At 41.4% G+C, this 18,574-nt stretch overlaps 1 protein-coding gene across 1 annotated transcript in view; it reads left to right on the top strand.

The window, feature by feature from the left end:
* Window positions 1–8,527: 8,527 nt before the first annotated feature.
* Window positions 8,528–18,574, top strand: part of LOC149462897 (interleukin-20 receptor subunit alpha-like) — a 40,083-nt gene continuing 30,036 nt past the window's right edge. Inside the window, exon 1 of the mRNA XM_089676227.1 lies at window positions 8,528–8,684. Coding sequence (XP_089532353.1) covers window positions 8,633–8,684 — 52 coding nt within the window. The 5' untranslated portion in view covers window positions 8,528–8,632. The remainder of the gene's footprint in view (window positions 8,685–18,574) is intronic.

Here is an 18,574-nt window from a genome sequence, read left to right as displayed (position 1 = left end):
TGCATTGTATTGTTGTTGTTCTGTCACATGTTCTGTCCCCCTTTGTAATGTACAGCGCTGAGCAAACTATTGGCGCTTTATAAATACTGTATAATAATAATAATCATATACCTGGATGACTTTCTGATTTTTTCCGCATCTCTGGAAGTACACCAAGACCATGTCAAATGCGTACTGGGATGACTCTGTCAGCATGGATTATACGCCAATGCAGAAAAATGTAACTTTGAGCAACAGAGCATCCCATTCCTAGGTCTAATCATCTCTACTGCCGGAATTGCTATGGATCCTCAAACAATTACAGCAATTTTGGAATGGCCAGTCCCCTCAGACAAAAAAGGAATTCAACGGTTCATTGGCTTTGCTAATTTCTACCGGAAATTCATTAAGAACTTCTTGGGCCTCATTTCTCCTATCACTCAGCTCACCAAGTTAGGAGTCCATTTCCATTGGACCCCTGTGGCACAGGCTTCCTTTGAGACTCTAAAAAAGCTATTCACAGCAGCCCCCCGTCTTAAGCCATCCGGACACCTCTCTTCCTTACATTTTGGAAGTAGATGCATCCGAAAACGCAGTAGGGCAGTCCTTTCACAGCGGAAAGGCCTTAAAGAACTAATGCACCCAGTAGCCTTCTTCTCTAGGAAACTCACCCCAGCTGAAAGGAACTCTTGGCAATAAAGACAGCATTAGAGGAACGGAGATACTTGCTGGAAGGGGCCATGCATCCAATTCTGATATACACTGACCACAAGAACCTAGAATATTTAAGGACTGCTAAACGTCTCAAACCACGCCAGGCAAGATGGCTCTGTTCTTCTCCAGATTCGTCTTCCATATAACCTACAGACCAGGATCCAAAAACACTAAGCCAGATGCGCTTTCACACATGTTCGGGGATCCAAAGGAATCTCCAAAACCGGACACTATTCTGCCAGCAGGAAATTTCTTACTGTTACAATGTTAACTTTTGTCTCAATTGCAACAAGCATCAGTGGGAGCAGCCAGCCCACCTGGTATCACGGCACAGAGCAGGGAAGGACTTCTGTGGAAAGGGGAGCAAATTCTGGTACCCGAAGGGGCATGAACTCTTGTTCTGGGTAACTGCCATGATCACCCATTAGCAGGCCATTTCAGGGTCTCTAAAACACTGGAATTGGCCCAACGCGGTGGCCTAACATGGCGAAGGATTGCAAATCATATGTAAGGACTTGCATCATCTGCAATCGAAACAAAACCTCTCGAAACAAGGCCTGGTTTTTACTAAAACCCCTGCCAGTACCTGATAGGCCTTGGAAAATGATAAATATGGACTTTATAGTAGAACTTCCACCCTCCCAAGGACATACCACCATTTTTGTAGCAGTGGACCGGTTATCAAAGATGGCCCACTTTTTGCCACTAAGGAATACACCCTCTGCTGTAGAAACTGCTCAAATTTTCATTAAGGAAATCGTAAGGCTCCACGGAGTTCCTATGAGCATTGTCTCGGAGTACAGTTTACTTCAAAATTTTGGAAGGTTCTATGTGAAACCTTGGAAATTAAGTTATCCAATCAGACCCTGGAACAATACATCAGATGTTACACTGCCTTTCTCCAGGATGATTGAGCGGCACTCTTGCCTCTGGCAGAGTTTGTATATAACAACGCTAGTCATTCTGCCACTAAACAATCTCCATTTTTTGCTAACTATGGGTTCCACCCTACCTGTTTACCTGACCTAGTCCCAGAATCTTCTGTACCTGCTGCTCAGAACACGATAAATTTTTTTGTGTCTAACAATAAATTGTTACAGGAGGCAGTTGCAAAAGCCCAGGAGGACAACAAGAGGGTCTTCGACAGAAGGTGAAGGGGGGAACTGATTTTGCACCCAGGAGACCAGGTCTTTTTGGCTACAACTAATCTGAAGATGGCATGCCCTTCAAAGACGCAGGATTAACAATGTCTCATACGAATTGGCACTTCCAGAATCCATTAGAGTACACCCAGTTTTCCACGTGTCACTATTGAAGCCTGCAGTACCCAATCCATTTCCTAATCGTAGATCAAGGCCCCCTGAGCCCATAAACGTGGACGGGGAAGAATAATTTGAGCTCGAGGCTGTTGTGGACTGTAGAAAAAGGAGGGGCCAGATACAGCATCTTATTAAGTGGAAGGGTTATGGTCCAGAGGAGAATTCATGGGAATCAGCCCAGAATGTTCATGCCGCAGACCTAGTTCGGGAATTTTTTCACAGTCACCCACAAAAGAGAAGCCAATTGGGCATCCGGAGGCTGCCCATGGGGGGGGCAATGTCAGGGAACGATAAGATCGCTGCGCAGGATCCCGACAAGGCATACAGGCAGGCACTAGGACCCAGGCCCAGGCTGTCACCAATGACGGCACAAGCAAGCACTAGGACCCAGGCGCGCCTGTCGGCGCCGGGCAGGCTATTTAAACAAGCCACTGCAGGATCCAAATTGCTGTATGGTCTTATTCCTCTGCCTGTGATTCCTGATCCTGAGTTGTTTCCTGTTGCCGAATCCAGCCTGCTCCTGACCCCTGGCTTGTCTCTGGATATTCTTCTGCCTGCTCCTGATCATTCTGACCTCCTGTTGCTGAACCCGGCCTGTGACCCAACTATCCCTCTGCCTGCTGCTCTGGTCTGCTCTGCCTTCTCGGATATCGAACCCGGCCCGCCTGACTCCGCTACCTGCTGCACGGATCCAGCCGCACCCTGCTCTGGTCTGCTCTGCCTCTTCACGACAGGCTCACTACTGAAGTACGTGACACTAGCGGTCTCCTCTACCGCAGCTGGGCATACCTGGGGGCCGCGACCTGGTCTCAGCCTGCTCCAAGTCCATCCCCACCATCAGGGGCTCTGGTGAACAAGCAAACTGGGGCTTAGACCCCGTGCCCTGGGGAAACCCCAAACTGTGGACCTATAGAGCTACTGCTAGAGTCGTGACAGAAACCAATCAGCTTCCAGGTTTTATTGCCAAAGTTTACTTGAACAAGCTGAGGTTAGAAGCTGATTGGCTACCATGCACAGCTGTACCAGATTCTGATTGAAGTCGCTTTAGTAAATCCCCTCCTGTGTGTACCTATTCACTTTAAGGGAGGGTCCAAGTTTTATAAAACCAGGAGGTAAAATGAATGGTCAGTATTGATCAAAAAGGAAGAAAAAGAAAAAAAGAGGATCCTTCCCACTGTGTTACCATATAGCCACCTTGTGTGACCACAGGGGAATTTCTATAAAAATAACTTCACAGCCATGTATTCATGGTTTTTCAAGCTCAGACGTAAATAGTGGTCACCTTCTCCGGCAATGGCAATTTTAGTATGCCTAGTTTATAACAATGGCAAAAAAAAAAATTCTTTTTCAAGCAATGCATTACGCAATCAAGGCAATCAAACCAGAACAAACCTCATTGTCTGTCAAACTCCCTCCCCATATACTGAAGACTGAAGGTTAAAAATTCTCTGGCTGTGAAAAGGTATGCGAGGTCAATCACTATATTTTCAGTGCCTATATCAGCCTTGTATGCTGGCCATTAAATTTAAATTAAAAATTAAATTTCAAAAAGTGCTCCACAAAAAGAATGCCCTACATGTTTCACTCAAAATTTAAGATTCATCAGGAGTGTAAAGTAAACTAAAGAACACCAAACAAAAATAAAGAAAAGAAACAAAATGGGGGGTCCAGATTATCCCCACATGGCATAGAAACTTTTAAAATGGTTGCAGTAGCACATGGTCCCCACAATGGCTTCCTCCCTGCTTTTTGCAGGCAAGTGGCACAACAGAGTTTTTTTTTTTTCTAGCAGCCCAGTCCACTGTCTACTTGCTCTGTTGCATCAGCAAATCACCATCCTCTGGACCCAGTCCAGAGTGCTACTCCCTGCACTGGAGACACTCCACAGACAAGCATTACAAAGTGGTCTCCTTAAAGATGGCTGCTTCACTTCTGCATGAATGTTCATTTTAACCCTGTCCACTCTGCAGAAGGATAATACAACAGCAGCAAAGGAGGACATTTCACAGCAGTTATCAGCTACAGTCCAGGTTATACAGATAAGATTAATAGCTTGCTACAGGGCGGCAGGGCTGCGCAAAATCACACACACACACACACACACACACACACACACACACACACATATATATGTATATATACACACACACATACATATACATGATTTGCATTTTGCGGTGCATGCCACCCTACACATGCCACTATGGCAGCTAGGGATGTCAATCACCGGGTCCCAGCTGGCGATTCCCGGCCGGCACTTGACAATCGTTGGGGAAAGCTGACAGGGGAGGGGAGGTCCCTCTCCTGTCATCAAGGACATGCTGCTTTGTATTTCTCGACACAGCAGTGAAATACAAAGCAGCATGTCTCCGTAGTAAAACACACACACAGCACACAGTTAATCCTTTGATCGCCCCAGATATTAACCACTTCCTGCCCAGTGTCATTGGTACAGTGTCAGTGCTTTTATTAGCACTGATCACGTATTAGTGTCACTGGGGATGTCTGTTGCAGTTAGATAGTTCTCACCCAGTGTCAGTATGCCCACCGCATTCATGCAATTCCACTATAAGTCGCTGATCGCCACAATTACGAGTATAAAATAAAATTAAAATTCCAGTATATATACACATGTGTAGACGCTATAACTTTCACATACACCAATTAATTTATGGGATTTTCTTAGCAAAGACATGTAGCAGAATACATTTTGGCCTAAATATATGAACAAATTTGTTCACTGGATATGTTTTATAGCAAAAAGTCAAAAATATTGGGGTTTTTTACCACAATTGCCAGTCTATTGTTTATAGTGCAAAAAATAAAAAATGCACAGGTGATCAAATATCACCAAAAGAAAGCTTTATTTGTGGGAAAAAGGACATAAATTTCATTTATGTACAGCATTGCGTGACCATGCAATTGTCAGTTAAAGTAACGCAGTGCCGTATCAGAAAAAATGGCCTGGTCAGGAAGGGGGGTAAATCCTGTGGAGCTACACCATGCTACTTTACCAAGTCAGAAAAGAATTAAAAATATTTACCTTACCTGCTGTTGAAAAAATATTACTTTTTCGAACTGTTAGGTCTTTTTTACACTTGTGGTCAGGGGAAGGGTGGTACAAACAAGCGGTTGAGCCTGTGCTTTTCTGCTACAAAAATAGTTTGGTAAAATCTCCTAACATACATTTCATCTCCAAGCAAATATTACATTTTGTGCGTAAATTGTGCATAATACTCATTGATAATATGCACTTTGCTTTCCTCTTTATCTTTCCCTTGAATATTTCATGTGGGGCAGACAAACATTGCCAAGCCACTGCTGAAATTACAGCAGCATTGTAAGAGGATAGGAGCTCTAGCTGTTGCAGATTAGAAAAACTGCCACTAATGTGAAAGAGGTTTTGGAATGGCATTTATAATGCCAAATAGAATGCCAATTCAGTTCTGTAACTCATTGGATTGTGCCAAACATAATGTAGAGAATGTTTTAAAAGGTTTTGCTACTGGAAAGATATATGCAAATAGTTTGCATAAAGATGCAGATAGGTAAATCTTATACGTTTAGTCATGATAGTTTTATTTTGTCCTACCATTGGTAAAAAAAAACTTCACAGCTCCAGAAATTTTATATACTGTATCCCTATAGTAGGGCAACCTTTGAATCATTTGTTGGAATGGGTACATCTGAGATAACAGAGTAGAGTTGATGGGGAGTGAAATACCACCTAGTACAGCGATGGCGAACCTATGGCATGTGTGCTACAGCTGGCACGCAAAGCCCTCTCTGTGGGCAGTCTAGCAGATCGCTACCCCCAGCAGCCATCACCAATGCACACTCTTGGAACCAACTCGCAGCTCATCCAGTGATGTCATCGCGCCTGACACCTGGCTCCTAAGCGTTCCAGCCCTCTCTTCTGGGTCCTTCACATACACAGCTGGCTTCCAGACCCAGAGCGGTGTCACCTGTAGCACAGCAGTATCCACGATGATTTCTTACCTGGGCACAGCGAAAACATGCCTTCGGCTCCGGAAACAGCACAAATCTTTGTGAGGGAAGTGGTAAGGCTTCATGGGGTTCCAAAGGATATTGTCTCGGACAGGGGAGTCCAGTTCACTTCGAGATTCTGGAGAGCGCTATGTGAGATCCTAGGAATCAAACTGTCCTTGTCATCGGCATATCACCCGCAGACCAACGGGCAGATGGAACGAATGAATCAAACCCTGGAGCAGTATCTCAGGTGCTACACCTCCTTTCTCCAGGATGATTGGCTGACTCTTCTGCCGTTAGCCGAATTTGCGTACAATAATGCGAATCACTCTGCTACCCAACAGTCTCCGTTCTTCGCCAATTACGGGTTCCATCCCATGTTTCTGCCCGACACGATTCCAGAAAGTTTGGTGCCGGCTACACAGGATATGCTGAATTTTTTTTCTTCGAATAACAAAGTGTTACAAGAAGCAATCGCAAAGGCTCAGGAGGATAATAAAAGGGCCTTTGACAAAAGGAGAGGCAAACTCATTCTGCACCCTGGGGACCAGGTCTGGCTAGCCACGACAAATTTAAAGATGTCTTGCCCATCAAGAAAACTGGGACCAAAATTCATGGGTCCATTCAGGGTGAAACGGAAAATTAATGAAGTGGCGTACGAGCTCACACTTCCTGAATCCTTTAAGATACACCCAGTCTTTCACGTATCTTTGTTAAAGCCCGCAACACCGGATCCCTTCCCGGACCGTAGGTCCAGACCCCCGGAGGCCATAAATATTAATGAGGAGGAGGAATTTGAGGTTGAAGCGATCCTGGACTGTAGGAAAAGGAGAGGCCAGACTCAATTTTTCATTAAGTGGAAAGGTTATGGCCCGGAGGAGAATTCATGGGAACCAGCCCAAAACATCCATGCCTCTAGATTAATTCGGGAATTTTTCAGTAACCACCCACAGAGGAGAGAGCAATTGGGCATCCGGCGGCTGTCCGTAGGGGGGGCCAATGTCAGGGATCCTGGGCTTCGCGGCGATACGCAGGGCGGCGCATGTGCAGAACGCCAACGCGCACTAGCCGGCGGGCGGCAGGACCTGGGCAACCGCGGCAACAGCGACGGCCGCGCATGCGCACTCGTGATCGCGGGCACGCGCCTGGCACCAATGACAGCACAGGGCACGCTATTTAAACGAGCTAGGGGGTATGTGCATTGCCGTTTGGTCTTGATTATCTGTTCCTGTATTCTGTCTGTGAAGCTTCCCTGTTGCCGACCTCTGCTTGATCCTGACCCTGCTGACTGTCTCCTGCTCGATCCTTGGCTCGTCCTGACCACTCTCCTGCCTGCCTCTTACGATTGATCTCCCATTGCTGAACTTTGGCTTGACCTGACCATTCTCTGTCTGCTCCTCTGGTACCTTGCTGCCCGCACGTTACCGACCTGGTCCACCTGACCACACCATACCCCACGGTATTCCATCCATCAATCCCGCATAGATCAGTCCCTGCTGCCAGGCCTGCCAGCCTGCCAGCCTCTTCATATCAGGCTCTATTCCTCGCATACATCTGACGGTACCCTCTACCATAGCCGGACGTACTCAGGGGTCGCGACCTGGTCTCAGTCTGCTCCAAGTCCATCCCCACCATCAGGGGCCCTGGTGAACAAGCAGATTGGGACTTAGACTCCGCGCCCTGAGGAACCCTGCGCTGTGGGCAGCTAGAGATACCGCCAGGCGGTGGCTGACACGTCTGTTATTGGATGTCTTCAGGAAGCCTTCAACTAGTTTCATCTGTAATTGGACGTCTGCAGGAAGCCTTCAACATGTTTAGTCTGTAATTGGAGTTCTTCAGTAAGCCTTCAAATTGTTTTGTCTGTAATTGGACATCTTCAGGAAGCCTTCAACAAGTTTTGTCTGTAATTGGATGTCTGCAGGAAGCCTTCAACTAGTTTTGTCTGTAATTGGATGTCTTCAGGAAGCCTTCAACTGGTTTTATCTGTAATTGGACGTCTTCAGGAAGCCTTCAACTAGTTTCGTCTGTAATTGGACTTCTTCAGGAAGCTCCTGTGTTTCTTTTGGTTTTGCCTGTGGCGCAGAGTTTTCATTGTTATTTGTGACCTTATTAGGTCTCTCAGGTGGTTCTGCTTTGTACATGGGTGAGACATGGCAGTGCAGTGAGATTGGTCCTGCAGACTATTCGGACATGTGACCTGTCCCGGGGGCTTTGGGCTATGGGGGGCAGGCTAAGTGCAGGTGAAAATTGAGGAAGTAGGAATGAGTAACCGGCAAAAAAGGTGACTGCAAAAAAATTAAAAAAATCTGCAGGTGAAAATACGTTCTAAGTTAATGTCTTTTTCTTTTTTTTTTTGGTGTTGTGTAGACTTCCTCATAGCTTAGCACAGTGTTTCTGAATGTTCTTTGTTCACCTCTTGCCTGAGGCTACAGCAAGGAAAACAATAAGAAGTGAAGGAATGCTGGGTGACCGGTAAGACACACAGATATCACATGTGCTTCAATCACAGACAGACCTACCATCTTTGCTGCCTGGACGAGACCTTTCAGCAGGTTTATGGTACCTACAGAAGAAGAGCCTGCAAATGCCAAGATGTGGTTTGGAAGACACCAGTAGTGCCAGTGTCGTGTATGATGTTGCTGATCCTGCTTCTTTTACTGATTATACTTTTGTCTGCTTCAGGTAAACTGTGACTGTGTGTGAGTTTTGTATTGCTTTCAGCTGCATGCCTGAACAGGAAATGTGTCAAGAATGTTACTGAAGAGGATTATACACTGAGTAACACTGATTTACAGAAGGAACTGAGAATGTTCACACAATGAATTCTGTCAAGATTCACTTCACATAAAGCACATCCCTGTTTACTTATTTCAGCCTCACAAGATTGGATCATTGAAGTGAATATTCACACAATTTATAGTGTAAAGATTCTCAACGTCTTTAGTAAACCAGCCAAACAGTGTATAAAGTAGTGAGTAAAGCCAGTGGTGTTTATTTCTTAGCAGTTAGAAAATGTTCACCTTTCAAGTAAAAGTTAAAGTATAACTAAACCCACAACAGTAAAATTAGTCTGCATATGCAGTAAAGCATTCTTGTTATACTCACTGTGGAAACTAATGGGTTAATCCTCTGCATTGTGTAAAACGCTGTTTGATCCTGACTTCTCTGATCCTCCTCTTCTTCCAGTGCCCCCCTCTTATCTCCTGATAAGACATATTGTGTGGAGTCACTCTGCACATGCTCCGTTTAGTGTGTATTGTTAGATATTTTTTTTTCTTTTTCTTGGGAGAGTGCATGTGATCAGCACAAAGCCAATCAGAACTGCCCAGACAGAGGTAAGGATCTGCATCCTGCTAGAGCAGAATGAAAACTCCTCCTACAAGCTTTAACATGTGCTCGGATGGACACTGATAGAAGTCACAAGACTGCTCTAACTGCTTATGAGAAAAGGTATTTAGCAGTTTAGATTTATTAAAAAAATTGCATTTCCATGTTCTGTGTACTGTGGGAGATCAGATATAGTGAATGCAGGGTCCTGGGTTTAGTAACACTTTAACCTCCCTGGCGGTATTCCCGAGTGTAGCTCGGGGTAAAGTTTCAGCACCACAAGCGATAACCCCGAGCTACACTCGGGCTTACCTTGCAGCGTTGCTCCGGGATCTCTTCTCTTACCTTGTTCTTCGCTCCCGCGAGGTGCCCCCTGCAGTGTCCCCGGCAATGTCCTCCGGCGAATGCCGGCATCTGTCTTTCGGGTTCCGTTCCCTGCGATGTCAGGACGTACGGGGACGGAACCGGCGGGAAATTTGAAATGACAAAAAGTGACATTCATTAATACACTAAAATTACATAGTAAAACATTACTGTATCAAACCATTTCACATACATTTGGTCCCGAGTGCTTTGTCCTGTGCCCTGCCTGCATTTTTACTGTTCTTTCTGCCTGGAAACTGAGAAATGTCCATGGCGTCCAAAAAGTGTCCCTTTTAGGTCAAAAGCGGTTTTAGACCAGCTAGAGAACAACGATAGTAAATTAGAATCACTTGCAGAATTGAGTGATAATGATTCGCGGGGAAATTCGTCATCAGACACTGAAAACGATTTTGCGACTTTGCTCAGTGATGTGCGAACTTGGTGCTATATTTCAAATTTCAGTGTTTTTGGTTTGATTATATTATTGAATTAAATTTATTATGTTATTATTTTTTATAATTATTTATTAAATTATAATTTATGATTTCGTGTTTCAAATTTTAACATACCCGGGATGTTTACTAGACTCTTGTTCGGACAGATTTCAGTGAGTTATTCCTAAGAATTACAGGCCTACAATAAAAAAAATACATATTTCAAAGAAAAAAATTTTACCGCTTTGAGCACAGAAATATGGACATAATCAGACCGCTAGGGAGGTTAAAGTTAATTTAGTGAATAAAGTGAAGCCGTGTTCACTTCATTCAGTCATGTGCAAGACCAAATCTTATCTTGTTCACACTGGTGATTGGAGAGACAGTAAAAATGGGTAATTGAGCCACGGCTTTACTGCCCCACACACCCCCTCCCACCTGTACACATGATTTGCTTAGTGGTAATTTAACTCAGGTTGCAGAGTTTGTGGAAGACACCACCTGTCAATTTCGTCTATTGTGATTGATGGAATCGCTCTGCAACTTCTAGGCAAATGCTTGGCTGGCAGTTGCAGCACAATCCCGCAATGTAAAATTGCTGTTCAGCCATTAAAAAAAAGAAAAAAATAACAGATTATAAAACATAGCAGTAGCACCTCCTGAATGCCTGCCACTGATATACTGCCTTCTGAAAAGAGATCCACCATGCATTGCTTTTTAGAGGGCAGTGGGCATTACTGCCAGTGTGACAATATTTTATTTTAATTCCCTGCATATGATTGGGTTCTCAAAATGACCTTTTGTTTTACTAAGCTAAATGGATTTTCTCTAAAGACTTTTAATAAATTATTTCACACAAGATTCACACATTTTACCAAGGGTTCACAAGTTTTCAATTAGAAACGGTGTAAATCCTGAGTAAAAGTTGTGTGAATCTTGAATGATTTTTTAAAAAATAATTTCTGTTGTCTGCTAGTTCTTGTATTTCATTTTGTGTTTCTATAGTATCTGTGAGAATGAGATGATGGGGTTATTTACTAAAAGAACATTGTCTATTCAATTTGCAAGGGAAGTTGCACTTTACAAGGAAATTTTCCCCAGAGCTTAGTGAATGAGGTGAAGCTCTGCTGACTTCCATCATCCAATCACATGCACGCAAAAATGCTTTTTTAATTTTTTTATTAGCTTTTTATTTTCCTCGCATGCGGTTGCGTATTATTTGCAAAATTAAATTTCACTACATTTACTAAGCCTTGAGGAACATTCCCTTGCAAAGTGAACAGCCAATTTAACTTTAGTAAATCGACCCCAAAGAAGGTCATCTAAACTAAACTAAACCAATAAAATTCACTTTGCCCAAAACTCCAAAAAGAACAAGGCTTTAGGAATTATTATTGTGTTACAGGGATTGCCAGACCCACACGGGGAGATTTACTAAAAATGGAGCACTCAGAATCTGGAGCAGCTGTGCATGGTAGACAATCAGCTTCTAACTTCACCTTGTTCGATTAAAGTGTTACAAAACCCCGGACCCTGCATTCACTACATCTGGTCTCTCACAGTACACAGAACATGGACATGCTATTATTTTAGTAAATATAAATGACTAAATACCTTTTCTCATCAGCAGTTAGAGCAGTCTTGTGACTTCAGCAGAGCACTGGTTAATGCTTGTAGGCGGAGTTTTATTTCTGCTTTAGGAGGATGTGAAACCCCTGACCTCTGTCTGGACAGTCCTGACTGGCCCTGTGCTTATCACATGCATTCTTCCAAGAGAAAATCTCTCTAGCAATACACACTAAACTGAGCTTGTGCATGTGACTACAGATTCAGTCTGTATCATGTAGTCATTTCAACAAGAGGAGGGGCAGAGAAGACAGGATCAAACAGCCTTTTTACACAATGCAGAGGATTAACCCCTTAGGTTCCACAGTGAGTATACCAAGCATGTTTTACTGCATATACAGACTGATTTTACTGTTGTGGGTTTAGTAACACTTTAAGCTTTAACAAAATAAACCTGGAAGCTGATTGGTTTCTATGCAGAGCTGCACCAGATTTTGAACCATGTAGTTTTAGTAAATAGCCCTCAGTGATTCTAAATGCTATGTTGTTCAAGAGCTGCTTTCAATATGATCATTTTATATACTTTCTGGCAGATACAATATAATCTGAAAGTATTTCTTAACATTTTAAAGGTTGCTGAAGAAATGTAATATTTTATTTGGCATAATAATTCTGTAAATACTGAGCATGGCGTTAATGCTAGTTTAATTAATCTGAAGATGTCTTTTGTGAAAAACTGGTTACAGCTGCAGAAGAGTTTAGGGCTGTTTAATACTGACATATTAACCTTTTACAGGACATGATAGGAGTCTAACTATAGGCTAACTCCAAACCAATTATTTCTATAATCCTTTATTTATGCTGTTACAGAAACATGGGGTCACATTAAAAAAAGACACACCTGAAAAGGGAAGTTCCACTTTTTCTAATACTTACTACCTCCTCTAACATTTTTGGAAGATTTTTTTTTAGGGAGTGTGTACCTATTTCTGGCAGGTACCTTCTCCAATTTAGGCGATCTGAGCAAAAGATTTTCCCCCCACCCTGCCCACAACCTCCTGTGACATCTCATTGGTCATTCACAAAGCATAGTGTGGCTCACACATGAATAATTTGGGTCAGCTGTGAAGCTGCAGGAAGTCAGACAACTTCCCACTTCCAAGATGGTGGTGCTGGGGACCCGAAAGCCGGGGAAGAAACAGTCCTGGTGAGGACAGCAGTGGATCCCTGGACTGGGAAGAGTGTGTTTATTAAAAGTCATCCACTACAGTATTTGTGGCTACTGACTTTTAGAATATTGTTTGATTCTCTTTAAGGTTAGGTTTACACCTATGCAGTTTGCATTTGAGCCGTTTCTGCAGTGCGTTTTGCACTTGTATTTTTGACATTTTTGCCGCGTTATTGATGCATTTTGCCTTTTTTTCTTTGTTGCTAGGCAGATTTAAAACACAAAATGCATCAAAAATGCAGCAAAAAATGCACTACATGCTTTTCTGCAGCGTTTTCATTGAGGTCTATAGAACCAAAAATGGAACTTTTTGCATTTAAAAAAAGTTCCTGACTCTTTCCAAAAAACGCATCCAGTGAAAACACGGAGATGTGAACATGTCCCATAGGAAATCATGTTAAATGGACTGAAGCATGTTTCTGCAAAACGTAAAATGCTGCGGAAAACGCTTAGGTATAAACTTAGGGTAAGGCTGGATTCAAACTAGAACACATTGCAGGAAATCCGTGATCCAGGCAAGTTTCCTGCACCACATTCAAATGCACTGCAGTTGCAATCTTCAACGGGTGTCAATGATAAGGTAATGAAACCCCAAACACAGGAGGGGATTTATTAAAGCTGGTTCACTCAGAATCTTGTGCACCTGTGCATGGTAGCCAATCAGCTTCTAAACTCAGCTTGTTCAATTAAGCTTTAGCAGTAAAACCTGGAAGCTGATTGGTTTCCTTGAAGAAGTGTACAAGATTCTGAGTGAACCAGCTTTAGTAAATAAACCCCACAGTGCATTTACATGTGCCAGATCACATGGTACAAAAGTATCATGCAATCCGGTTGAAGTGCATTTCCAAAAGTAGTGCATTTGGTGCAATGCAGCGTAATTTGAGCCCATTCAAAATGAATGGACTTAAACTGCACCCAACTAAATTGCATGTGAATTGTGCTACACATTCCTGTGCGAGTCATAGTATTAACCAGGGCTCACTTGTGGTGAAAAGTCACCACAAAGAATATTCAATCAAGGGCAAGAAACATTTAAAAAAAAAAAAAAAAAATCACAATTTTTCGTCGCACATGAATGAAAGATGGCAGTCAGCAGAACTTCACCTCATTTACTAAATTTAAGGAAATATTCCCTTGCAAAATGAACAGCATATTTGCCTTCAGTAAATCATCCCTGTGACTTCCCATCATTACTATTGTCTGTATTAAACGTCAGTGGGACACAAATGTGTTTTTTAAAACTCAGGCTGGGTTCACACATATGAGGTGCGGTATATCGCATGTGATTCGCACAGGCACATTGCAAATTCTGTGTGAATTCTGTGTGGATCAAACTGCACTGCATCTGCACCAAAAAGGTGCAAGACCCTTTATTTGGTCCACACTAGAATCGGATCGCATGGGTGTGAACACCCATGCGATCCGATTCTGCACATCACACCGCATTTTGCAGACCAATTTTGGGGTGTTGTTAACATACACACCCGCAGCAGTTCGCATGAATAGGGTTCAATCCTGATGCAGTGCGGAATTTGCACAGAAAACACTGAGAATACCGCACCACATCAGTGTGAACCCAGGCTTACACACATAATATATTTATTGTATAGTACTCAGCAATTCAGCTCTGATAAATCAAAGCAGCATTGCAGAGTACACAGAGAAAGTTCTGACAGCTGGAGCTATCAAATTAAAGCAGTCTACCATGTGTATAAACATTGCTCAAAAGAAACATTGTTTAATTTTGCATCTGTTTATTCATCTACAGATCAAAGGGATAAACTGATCTGCAGATGAAATCAGTTAAGGCAACCTTTTTTTTGTTTTGTTTTTTTAATTAAATGTTCTTCTGTTTAACCCCTTATTAACCCTTAGTTTACCCTAATCAGCCCTCATTAACTTTTTATACTACTTCTCCATTCAATTATTATTTTTCTGCTGATCCTGCTGATTTTTTGTTAGTTTCTAGTGTATCAACCATTTGCCCTCCAGAGGATCTACCACCCCCCCCCCCCCCCTTTCCTGACCAGGCCGTTTTTTGCAATACGGCGCTGTGTTTAACAATTTTGCGTTCATGCATTGTTGTACATAAATTGCATTTTATGTCTTTTTTCCCCACAAATAGTTTTCTTTTGGAGGTATTTGATCACCGTTTTTTATTTTTTGCACTATAAACACAAAAGGGCTGACAATTTGAAAAAAAAAAACAATTTTTGACTTTTTGCTGTAAAACATATCCAGTAAAAAAATGTAAAAAAATTTCATCATAAATTTAGGCTAAAATGTATTCTGCTACATGTCTATGCTAAAAAAAAAAACCTCAAATGCATGTAAATTAATTGGTTTATGTGAAAGTTATAGTATCTACAAATGGCAGTATATATAATGGAATTTTTTTTCTTTTACTAGTAATGGTGGTGATCAATGACTTACTGCGGGACTATGGTGGTCATTCTGACACTAAGGGGGAACTGCCTAACTGCCACTGACATCCCCAGTGACACTATTACAGTGATTAGTGCTAATAAAAGGCACTGACACTGTACTAATGACACTGGGCAGGAAGGGGTTAACATCTGGGGCGATCAAAGGGTTAACAGTGTGCTGTTTTACTACTTGTGTTGTGTGTGAGCAATACAAAGCAGCCTGTTCGTGCTGACAGGGGAGAGATCTGCGTTCACCGAGTCCTGGCTGAGAATCAGCGGGCAGGACCCTGTGATTGACATGATGAATAGCCAATAGCGGGCGCTGGGTAGGGAGCGCTCCCCCTACCCGGAAATACAAATCATGTATATATACGTGATTTTGTGCATCCCTGCCACCCTGTAGCAGTACTTCTACTATAGGGCAGTCGGGAAGCGGTTAACAATATTGCAACTTTTTTTGTTTTTGTTTGTTTGTTAATATTTGTACATATTTAACATATATTTATAAATTTCACATTTAAAAATCTAAAGAATTGAAAAAAAAACCCACTTTATTTCTTTGCAATGCTTTTTACCATAATCATAATTTTAGAGCCATTTTAAATAGGAAAAATTACAGAATAAAATGTGCACTTTTCATGTGCAGTAACACTATTTTTAAACTAACACTGCTCAGAAAAAAAGAAAAAAACATGTTTTGTTACATTTAATTGTTTAAGGATTGCGAAAAAAAAATAATTGTTGCAAAGCAATACTCATGAAAAGAAAGCTTTGTTTATCCTAAAACAAAATATATGCATTATGTTTTTATCTTAATCAATGACAAAGTTATAGCTTGTAACATGACAAAATGTGGAAAATTTCAAGGGGTATGAATACTTTTTCAAAGCACTGTACTTACTGAAGTGGATATATTTAACAGAAAGGTATTTCTGTGACCCTTTCATTATGTCGCTATTGAAACATGACCTTCTGGGTCCTTGTCTGCACTGACTGTCAATGGGACGTATGACACAAAGGTGTTTATTTAAAACACTCGCACCAACATATATATGTGCCTTACATACACAGGGCTGTTCAGGTGTCATACAATGAGAAGAGCCTACATATTCACTCTTCTAAGAGCCATAGTTGCAACATACAGCCATCCATTGAGGAGAATTAGACCATGAGGCTTTATGCAGTTATCGGCACTCGGTCATAAAGCACTCGCATGCACATAGACATATGCTCCGAAGGCAGCGTGCTAAACTATTTTTGGAGGAAAGTATTTTTCTTTATGCACCTGATGTATAGCCTTGTTCAGTAAAGAATTCTTTAACTTGTATGTCAAGGCAAATGATAAAAAAATGCAGTATGTCTCCACAATACATACTCATTTCCACGTTTCATTTTTCCTCTCACACCTGTTCACCCTCTATAGACCAGATCAGTTTTGCCATTATTAGGCAATAACTTTGTCATTATTTAAATTAGAAGTAAACTAACTTTTGTGATTTTTACCTACAGGTAAGCTTCTAATTAAGCTTACCTGTAGGTAACATGAATATTTCCTAAACGTGTACCATTTAGGAGATATTCCATTGAGTAGATGGTTATCTCAAGGCACATGCATTCTGAAGGAATAGCATACTTATGCCGTTCCTTCAGAGCTTCGTACCATACCTGGAGCTCCTGCGTGCACGAGCGGGAGTGGTGTCACCACGGCTTGGCCAGTCAAACGGCTGGAGTCCGCAAACCCAGAAGGAAGACCGGGTGAGGATGGAAGCTCTGTCAGCGGTGACAGCGCACCACTGGAGGGCTTTCTTTTAGGGTAAGTTTTTAATAATGTGATGTTATGCAATGCATACTAGCACATTATGATATTGCCTTGCAGGGGGAATACTGTTTTTTTTTTCTTTTCTTTTTTTTACTACCACTTTAAGGTAATACATAGATTGTTGTTTTAAGAACAAGCAATACTTCTTTTGGTGATATCATCTTGCAATTTTTTTCACCTATCCATAGACAACAACATGTAACAAAACTAAGCAAAATGCACTTTTATTTTTTATTAGTATTAGTTTTTGAAAAAAATATTGTTACTATAGATAAAAAGTGTAATCTGTAAGTCTGTATTTGTCCTGCTTAAAATTACACTAAATTAATTATGATTTGTTACAGAGCATTGAAAAGTTATTTACAAATGAAATAAAGCTGGGTTGTTTTTGTGGTTCTTCAAATGTGGCAGTAAAAAAAAATGAATAAAATGAACAAAAACAAACAATATTTACATTTTAATGGTTAATAAAATAGAAATGAACAAAACAAAAAATCAGAAGGAAAATAATAGTTGAATGGAAAAGGAGAATTAGGAGTAATTGGGGCTGATTAGAGTAAACAAAAGGGTTAATAAGGGGTTAAACAGAGGAGCCTTTTATTTTTTTTTTAAAAAAGCAAAAACAAACCTTTTTTGCCTGTCAAGTTGCTTTTCCTGACATTATCTGCAGATAGAAATTTGATCTACAGATGAATGAAACAGAATAGATACAAAATGAGCAAGTAACAATGGTATATGTGACTATAAAAAAGGGTAAATGAAACTTCCACACTACCTCCTCAAAACTCAATATATACTGAAAAATAAATAAGTGAACTCTAAAGCAAATACTGAAACAATGCTAGGGGGTTTACTTACTGAAGTTGGTTCTCTCAGAATCTTGTGCAATTCTGCATGGAAACCAATCAGCTTGCAGGTTTTAATGCTAAAGCTTAATTGAACAAGCTGAGGTTAGAAGCTGATTGGCTACCATGCACAGGTGCACAAGATTCTGAGTGAACCAGCTTTAGTCTTCCCCTATGTGTCATCAAATTGTAATTCGGTGATTGAATGAGGTGTAATCAATATCTACTGCAAAAGTGAACTCCTATGTGAATATTTGAACAGTGCTGTATATCACCAATTATAATCCTATAATTAAATAGTATGTAATTGTTGCCACAACTACAAATTACCACATGTCAAGGGTGCTCACATTTAAATGCGTTCCCGCATAGTGAAGTACATAAATTATATGGGTATACTACGGCACTCCATTTAAAATACAGTGAACAATAATACAAGCAAATATCCATAAATCACAAATAGTTAAAAATCTTAATAAATCATGCAATATTTAAATTGCATAAACTTATTATTATTATTCAGGATTAACATAGCACCAACAGTTTGCTCAGTGCTTTACAATA

Source organism: Staurois parvus, unplaced genomic scaffold (genome assembly GCF_062004578.1).
Source record: "Staurois parvus isolate SC_StPar_1 unplaced genomic scaffold, SC_StPar_1.0 ptg000165l, whole genome shotgun sequence".
NCBI lineage: Eukaryota > Metazoa > Chordata > Amphibia > Anura > Ranidae > Staurois > Staurois parvus.
This window is presented reverse-complemented; position numbering and strand designations above follow the sequence as displayed.